The sequence below is a fragment of the Chaetomium globosum genome, genomic scaffold (assembly GCF_000143365.1).
Source record: "Chaetomium globosum CBS 148.51 scaffold_3 genomic scaffold, whole genome shotgun sequence".
Taxonomy (NCBI): Eukaryota; Fungi; Ascomycota; class Sordariomycetes; order Sordariales; family Chaetomiaceae; genus Chaetomium; species Chaetomium globosum.
Window position 1 is genome coordinate 2,230,033 of NT_165978.1, and position 8,131 is coordinate 2,238,163.

Genomic DNA, 8,131 nt, shown 5'->3' on the forward strand with positions numbered 1-8,131 from the left:
GACAATGAGTTCCCAGGAGTATGGAGCAGCTTCGCGCGAATAGGTCCACAGGGTGTCCACACGAGACGCGCTCCTCCTCGAGCTGACGTGTAGCCATACTCGCAAGCTTGACGGGTCTGGGTTCGACCATCGGGCATTGGAAGCTAACCTATGTGAGTTCGATTTTGACTCGTTGACGAGATGGCTGACCATTTAGTGTGATCCTGGTGGTATCGAAAGGACTCGTCGAATCTGCTGAGTAGTGACAATGCTTCGGTGGTGTCCCATGTCGGCGGAAGTGTGCACTTATACTTGGCCTCTATTGGTATACGAATGTCGATTCCGGGTCGTGGTTATTTGAGGGGGTTGGGATTCGGGGTCGGTGGTGGTGATGGTGGTGGTGTTGGGTTGTTTTTGCTTTTCTTTTTGGGCGGCGGAGAGCTGGGCGAGGAGGTCGTCGTGGGGTTCGCGGGCGGGGAAGAGGCGGCGGCTGATGGCCCAGACGAGGAGGATGCCGCCGATGGTGAGCCAGAAGATGCCCGTGTAGATCATGCCGCGGTCGTGGGCGCCGTAGACGACGTCGAGGTAGGCGCAGGACCCGGGGTCGTTGGTGCAGGGCACGGCGCGGTCCGCGTAGCCCCAGTGCGGCTCGAGGGCGGCCGCCTCCGACATGTTCTGGATGTGCCGCGGCGTGAGCGCCATGGTTGCGGCTGGTGTCGTTTGTCGACTTTTGTTTTTGGAAGTCTTGGCTTGGTTAGGAGATGGGGAATGGTATTCCCAGGTCCTCCAAGGCAGGACTTGTCAGGAGAGGTGAGCGTTCAGGAGGCTCATCAAGGTGTACATGTATGTACAAGGTGTGCGAAAATCTCAACACCAAGACGAAAGATGGTTGGACCACTCGGGAGAGCAACGGTTAGATGTCTCGGGGCTTAGGCATGTGGCAGGCATGTGGCAAACAGGGACAAGCTGCTCTTATCTCCATGAGGCTCATGCCACGCGCTCGGTTGCCCTTCCCGAAAACTCGGGACCTACATTCCGAACTGCAGGCAACGAAATGTGCCGAGCGTTTGGGGGTAGTGGAATTGTCCCTGAGCATATTAATCAGGGAAGAAATGGCCAATTACGGAGCTTGATTCCACATGCTAAACCTTCTCAAATCCAGCTTTGCCCCCCATCTGATTCCTTGGTGTTTCTCGTTTTCCCACCTTTTTCCACCTTGATGTTTCGCCCTCGTCGTTCAACGAACCTTAGCTCACTTATTAGCATCCTTTCCCCGGTTTTATTGAGCACCTTTGAGCACGTTTCTTGCATCAGCAGGGTGGAACCCAAAGGGCTGGACCCGGACCACCTTCACGTTCGCTGTCCAATGGCCGCCTGTGTGCTGATCCTTGGGGCCTGTTACTGCCTGCCCCCCTGGCCACACGGGTGCTTGAGTTCAAGTTGCGCCATCTTGGCATTTCTGCTTGAGAACACATGCGGAAGAGACGACCCCTCAGACCCCCATCTTCTGGCGCATTCCTGCTCTAACTTGGGTAACTTGCTCGCCCAGCAAGACAATACCGGGGGTTGGTTGCGCAAGTTACGCCACACCGAGCCAACAAATAGTGAAACAAAACCCGAAGGGTGCGCCGTGCCACGGACTCGACGCGGGATGACGGGTTTTTAAAAGGCAGCAGTGCCGACTGAACTGATCGATTTCCCCGGATCCGGTCCCCTCGAGATTGTCTGCATCACCATCATCGTCATCTCCAATCTCCAATCTCCGTGCAGTGCATCCGACCTGGTACGAAATAGATAATTCGACCTGGTAATCCAACACCCCCTCTTTTTTCCAAATCCCCCCGAACACCACCCCCAAATCAGCTGCCGACCTCCCTCTGTCCAACGCTTCTGCAGCCCAATCTGCACCTTCGTTCACTTACCGGCATCCCCCATATTACCCTCCTGCCGTGCCATCCGCTCCTTCGGGAAAAGCAGCCCTCTCTCCTCCGCCAAAAAACCACCCCACACCAAGCCGGCGCGCCTGGCCCCGAGAATACCACCCCAAGCCGCGCCGAGAACCAGCAACCAAAACACACCCACCATGGACCACGGCGGCCACGGCGGCGACGGCAGCGCCGGTCCGGCCTGCAAGATTTCCGTACGCGCCCATTCCAATTGAAGCCCACCAAACACTCCCGGCTTATTCCCACAACCCCCCCAATCTCCCACCCCCCCACCAACTAACGCCCAACTAACTCCCCACCAGATGCTCTGGAACTGGTACACCATCGACGCCTGCTTCCTCACCTCCTCCTGGCACATCGCCAGCCACGGCGCCTTCGCCGCCACCTGCCTGGGGGTGATGCTCATGGTGGTCGTGCTCGAGGCGCTGCGCCGCCTAGGCAAGGAGTACGACGAGCACATCCAGCGCGATTTTGCCGCGCGCGTCGCGCTCATCGCGAACCTCCCCGCTGATACGGCTGGGTCGTCTGCCGCTGCAGGTGGTGGGGTTGGTGGTGGTGTGTGTCCTGCTGCGGTGGGTGGTGGTGGGGATGGGGAGGTGCAGGCGCCGCGGACGGTGACGTTTAGGGCGTCGCCGCTGCAGCAGTTTGTGAGGGCGTTGATCCATGCGGCGACGTTTGGGCTGGCGTATATTGTCATGTTGTTGGCGATGTACTATAATGGGTACATTATTATTTGTATCTTAATTGGGGCGTTGCTGGGGAAGTTTCTGTGTGACTGGATGACGAGGACGGTGGTTATTGGGGGGGTTGAGAACGGTGCGGTGAAGGGGGGGAATACCGCGGCGGGAGTGGAGGAGCCGACGGTTTGCTGTGGGTGAGAGAGGCGGTTGAGGGGTGGGATGTTTAATTGCCTTTTAATGTTTGATACCCTATAACTACTCGATTGTATGTCTTGGTTCGACCCACGCCGGCATCAGCTCGCGACTACCGACTCAATCTTTGCCGCTGCTTTGGCAATCTCGTCGGCGAGCGAAACGCTGGTCTGGTACACCTTCCTCTCTCTTACATCACCGCCTTGGTGGTCTCGATTCCACTCCACCACCTCCTGCGTCATACCCTCCAGCGTCGTCAGCACGCCCGTGTACCCAAGCCCACCCTCTCTAACCGGCCGGCTGGCCGCCTCGTTCGACGCCACTAGATGGGTGCAGATGCTGAAGATGCCGGGCTGGAGGTGCTTCACTTCGCCCGTAAGCTCGGGCAACACCTTTCGCAGAAACGGGAACCGGGCCGGCGCGAGGGAGTACCACTCGATCGGGTACGACAGCAGAACCATGACGACCGGTTGGAGGGCAACGGCCCGGAAGCGGGTGACTGCCAAGGCTTGTACGAGGAAGTACAGGTCCTGGTAGCGGATGGGCGGGTTGGGGTCTGTGATCACGAAGGGGCGTCCTGCTTGTGGCGAGGAAGCCGACCCGGGGCTGGCGAGGACGGCCTCAAAGTCCAGGTGCGCCATTGCCACGTTGGCGCCGTGCGCGAAGCTTTGCACGATGTGGGAGGTCCATCTGTCGATACGGTCAGTACACTATTTTACCGTTGGGCTGCGTAAAAAAGGGGGTTGTTTACGTGGGTAAGACTGCTTTGGCCAGTGCTCCGCCAACAGTGTTGTCTGTCGGATTCCCGTACACCCCGTTTGCAGGCCGGATGCACCCGGTCCTCAGCCCCTTAGAGTTGGCCGCACAAACAATCCGCTCCGCTGCCGCTTTGGACGTGGGATAGTTTGCGTAGAACTCGTCATGACGGCGCAGTGGCTCAAAGAAGTCCTTTCTCGTCTAGTACTTGCCAGTAATGACGCGGTGCCGCCCTGGAAGTACAGCTTCCATGGCGGTACCCAAAGCTCCACGGGGCGAATGCTGATACTTGCCGATGTAGTCGACACCAGCACGTCGGCACCCGCCCTCCGAGCAGCGTTCACAACGTTCTGCGTGCCCCGGACATTGACGGCCTCGCAGAAGCCCGAGACGAGCTTGGACCGGTCTGACGGCACGATCACAGCGGCCGTGTGGAAAACGGTCAGGGGCAGATGGTGCCACGGAGGAATGCCACGCTTTGTTGAACGCTCGGTCCGGTTGCGTCGGCTGAGGAGACAGTCGGCCTGGACAAAGTCAAATGCTAGTCGCCGGGGTCGTGGAGCTTGTCGGCCCGGTTGGGCGCCCTGAAATCGACGATGCGGATGCTCTCCGGGGGCTGGCCTCGCTCGAGGAGCTGGAGGACAATGTAACCTCCCACGAGGCCTGTGGTAGGTCAGAAAATGATGGGCTTGACTGAGCCGACACCGAAGCCGTGTTCAATGGCGGACAAGGCGGACTCACCCGACCCCCCAGTGACAATGTACCGCCTCTCAAGCTTTGGAGGGATACGATTGGCATAATGGCGTGCTTCTACAGGATGTATTTCAAGTCTTCGGTATGTGTCGCGCAGCAACTCTTTTGTCCATGTTGTTGATGCCAATTTTTTGATTTCATCCGGCGTGTGGAGGAGCAATTGATTGAGGCGAATCAAGTACGCGGCGACCAGGACAGCGAGCACAACGACGACCGCAAGATCCGGCCTCGCACTTATACGATCCGGCATTTCCATATCGGCTTTTGAGATAGATCCAGTGCCGCGGCCGGCCTCCTATCACTCCGATGTCATGCAAAGCGCGCCAGATGGCTCAGGGATCCGGCTGAAAGTTTCTGTGGGAAGATGCGGGGAATTTGGCCTTTGCGTGCTCCGAGACTTCCGTGCCGCACGAGTGGTCCAGTGGGGAAGGGTCCGAGGGGGTGAACCCGGTGCCAGCGTAGTCGGCGATAGGGTCACATCCATAATTTCCAGCCCCATCGGTCTTGATGGATTTACAATAACTAGAAACCAAGCTCTACCGGTGCCTTACACGGTATCATCAAGAGAAGCGTGGTAAACGTGGAGACCAATCTCTAGATATTGATATGATCCCCTGAACCGAACAAGGAAGGAGGTTTTCAAAAGTCCTCAATATAGGCAGGTGAATGGGTATAATTAGATCTTTACACTAGTTATTTCTAACTAGCTTGTTCTTCACCCCCCCTCGCGTATCCCTTTCCAGTCTCCCGTTCTTTGGCCAAAAAAAGTCGAACTCCAAGTGTACCTAGGTAGGTAGGTAGGCGCCTAGGTGCCGCCAAAACCTCGACTACAGGAACGAAAAGAAAGACATTGGAAAACCCAAAGTCTCCTTTTTATTACTTTTTTTTTTTTTTTTTTCTAAATTTGTTTCTTTTATTTTGCTCAGTTTTCTTCACTCTTCCTTTTTTTCGGTTTCTTTACTTCTTTCTCATTTCTTGAGTCCTTGTATTTCCCTCTCGTTTCTCGATTCCTTTTACTTCGTTCTATTTTCTTGGCTCCTTTTACATCTTTCTCTCTTCCCGATTTCTTGTTCCCCTTTCGAGGCCGGCTTTTTTTGGCCAGAGGGTGCCTCCACAGTTTGGCAGGAAGCCAATCTCACCGCCGGTTTGGACGCCAGAAAGGGTGGATTGGAGCTAATTCAATGTTCACTTGATCCTTCCACTAACGTCCAAAGCAGTGGGCACCACGTTATTGTGTTAGTGCAGACATTGTTAGTACAAAGTACCCCTGCACGCAGAAGCGGAAATAACCCTCCCACACCTCAGACGAGGTTGTGTTGCTTGAAATCCTTCGCCCAAGCATGCTCGGGGCCGAACTTGACTCACACTTGGTTCTTCCGAGCTCCCTGAGCCCAATAATGCTAAACTGAGATGTGATGAAAACAAAATCCGGCGTTCTGGCCGCCCAATGTTACGGGACAACGTGGACCTCGTGCGCAGCCCCATGATCGCCGTAAGCGACGTGAGATTTTATTCAGGGGTATCCAGATAGCGATGTCGTCCGAGTGACGAGAAAGGCAGGAGAAGGGCTGATGTGAGGGCTTTGTTGAGCCCACTACCCGGGATTGGGATCCTGGAACTACCACAGGAAAGTAAATACATACAAAACTGCCCATGTCTTGAAATTTTGCGTTGTGAACCCAACCTTGGATGTCGTCGTCCTCTCACCTCCAACTCGCCATGGCTAGATCGCCCAGACGAGCTTCAGTTTGGTCGCTAGGCCACTCCATTTTGTTTCTCATCGCCACCATTACAGCCGCCTCAGCTCATCTCACATCTACAGGTCTCTCTGTGACACTAAACGATGTCTACTATTTCGTTTCGCCCTTCCCATCGGGCAAAATCGGCGTCCCCAGAGACTCGCTTTTGAAGGTCCCACGGGTGCTCGGCTTCCTACCTGTGACTGTCGTCCAAGACCGCGTGGCCCACTCTGATCTAACAAAGCTGCTCGCAAACTGGACCGTTATCGACGACGTTTACCAAGCAGTGTTTTCCGAGGCCATCTTCTTGGCTGAGTCTGGAGGTGGAACTGGGTCTCAGGATCTGGCAGTAACCGAGAGACAGATTCTACCAGGACTCTCGTCCACCGTTATTGCCTTCAAGGACTCCAAGATCCCATCCGGACCCTACTTCCTCGAAGCCGCCACCGGCTCCCTGTATCCGGTCTACCGCCTGTATGAGGATTTTGCAGGTGCTTTTACCGAGCCCCTGATTCCGACTCCTGATGGCAGGTTTCAGCCCATGTCGGCCAAAATACCGGGCTCATCTACCCTATCCGTCGGTGTTCCATCCCGATTGTATTTCACTAAAACAGCCGGCAAGCCACTCGCCGGAGTCCGCCTCGGCGTCAAGGATATCTACAGCCTGGCCGGCGTGAAAAGGTCCAACGGCAACAGGGCCTGGTACAGCCTCTACCCACCAAACAATGTTACCGCACCGGCGATCCAACGGCTCCTTGATGCGGGCGCGCAGATCATCGGCCTCCAAAAGACTTCTCAGTTTGCCAACGGCGAGTTTGCGACGGCCGACTGGGTCGATTACCATGCTCCCTTCAACCCGCGCGGCGATGGTTATGAGGACGCAGGCTCTTCCTCTTCTGGGGCGGGTGCTTCTATTTCTTCGTACGAGTGGCTCGACATTGCTATCGGTAGCGATACTGGGGGCAGCATTCGCGGGCCGGCTGGCATCCAAGGGTTATTCGGCAACCGTCCATCTCACGGCCTGGTCTCGCTCGACCACGTCATGCCCCTAGCACCAACGTTGGACACGCCGGGCTTCATAGTACGTGATCCGTATCTCTGGAATGCGGCCAGTGCGGTCATCTACGGCAACAACTACACCTCCTTCGCCAATAAAAAGCCCGAGTACTCCAAGCAAATCTACACCTTGGAGTTCCCACCTGCGTCCGATCCATCTATCAAGCTCTTCGAGGACTTCGCCGCGGCACTGGCCAAGTTCGTAGGAGGCACTGCTAGCCCTCTAGACCCAGAGGTCAAATGGGCTGCCACCCGGCCCGCCGAGGTAGGAAACGCAACCCTCAGCGAGCTCTTCAACACCACGTACGCGACCATCATCACCAAGGAGCAAACCGCCCTCCTCCGCGACCCCTTCTACCGCGACTACGCCGGTAAGTTCCCTCCGAACTCCCCATGCCGCAAACGCTGAGCCCCACTAACCACCCACCAACCCCCCCCCGCAGCGGCGCACTCCAACCGCCGCCCCTTCATCAACCCGACCCCCCTGATCCGCTGGGCCTACGGCGACTCCCTACCCGCCTCGGCCCTAACCACCGCTCTCGCCGCCCAAACCCTCTTCACCACCTGGTTCACAACCCACATCCTCCGCTCCCCCTCCCCAGCCCCCAACGACACCACCACCCCCACCTGCCACACCCGCCCCCTCCTCCTCTACCCCGCCGCCACCGGCCTCTCCCTGCCACGCAACCTGTACGCCGGCCCGCCGGGGATCCCCTTCGGCTTCTACGCGTCGCGTATCGCGTCCTTTGCGGGGGTGCCCGACCTGGTGTTTCCGCTCGGGGAGGTTTGGGGTGATGAGTGCGGTGACGGGGCAGGAGGAAAGGTTTGCCGGTTGCCGGCCAGTGTGTTGGCGCCGCGCGGGTGTGATGGGTTGTTGGTGGCGGCCTGGCCCCAGGACGTTGGTCGGAGAAGGGGGCGGTGATGCGGCCGACGTTGCGTGGGGAGTGTAGTGCCGGGGGAAGAGGGGAGTATAACAAAGACCGCTATTTAGTCATCTAATCCGATTAACGGGTAAGAATGACTCAGATCA

The 8,131-nt window shown here is 57.1% G+C and overlaps 3 protein-coding genes across 3 annotated transcripts in view; 2 read left to right on the forward strand and 1 right to left on the reverse strand.

Moving 5' to 3' along the window:
• The window catches only part of CHGG_06014 (uncharacterized protein), a gene marked incomplete at both ends in the record, with an annotated part of 2,002 nt that extends 1,321 nt beyond the window's left edge, over positions 1 to 681 (reverse strand). Inside the window, one exon of the mRNA XM_001222108.1 lies at positions 311 to 681. Within this exon, the coding sequence (XP_001222109.1) occupies positions 311 to 681 (371 nt within the window). The remainder of the gene's footprint in view (positions 1 to 310) is intronic.
• A 1,381-nt stretch (positions 682 to 2,062) lies between these two features.
• Positions 2,063 to 4,141, forward strand: CHGG_06015 (uncharacterized protein; the record flags this gene model as incomplete). Its single annotated transcript, XM_001222109.1, has 4 exons — positions 2,063 to 2,119; positions 2,228 to 2,788; positions 3,199 to 3,498; positions 3,572 to 4,141. 4 exons carry the CDS (start codon positions 2,063 to 2,065, stop codon positions 4,139 to 4,141), a joined length of 1,488 nt encoding a protein of 495 aa, XP_001222110.1.
• A 1,884-nt stretch (positions 4,142 to 6,025) lies between these two features.
• Positions 6,026 to 8,023, forward strand: CHGG_06016 (uncharacterized protein; the record flags this gene model as incomplete). Its single annotated transcript, XM_001222110.1, has 2 exons — positions 6,026 to 7,472; positions 7,545 to 8,023. The coding sequence occupies 2 exons, from the start codon at positions 6,026 to 6,028 to the stop codon at positions 8,021 to 8,023; spliced, it is 1,926 nt and encodes a 641-aa protein (XP_001222111.1).
• Positions 8,024 to 8,131: the final 108 nt, after the last annotated feature.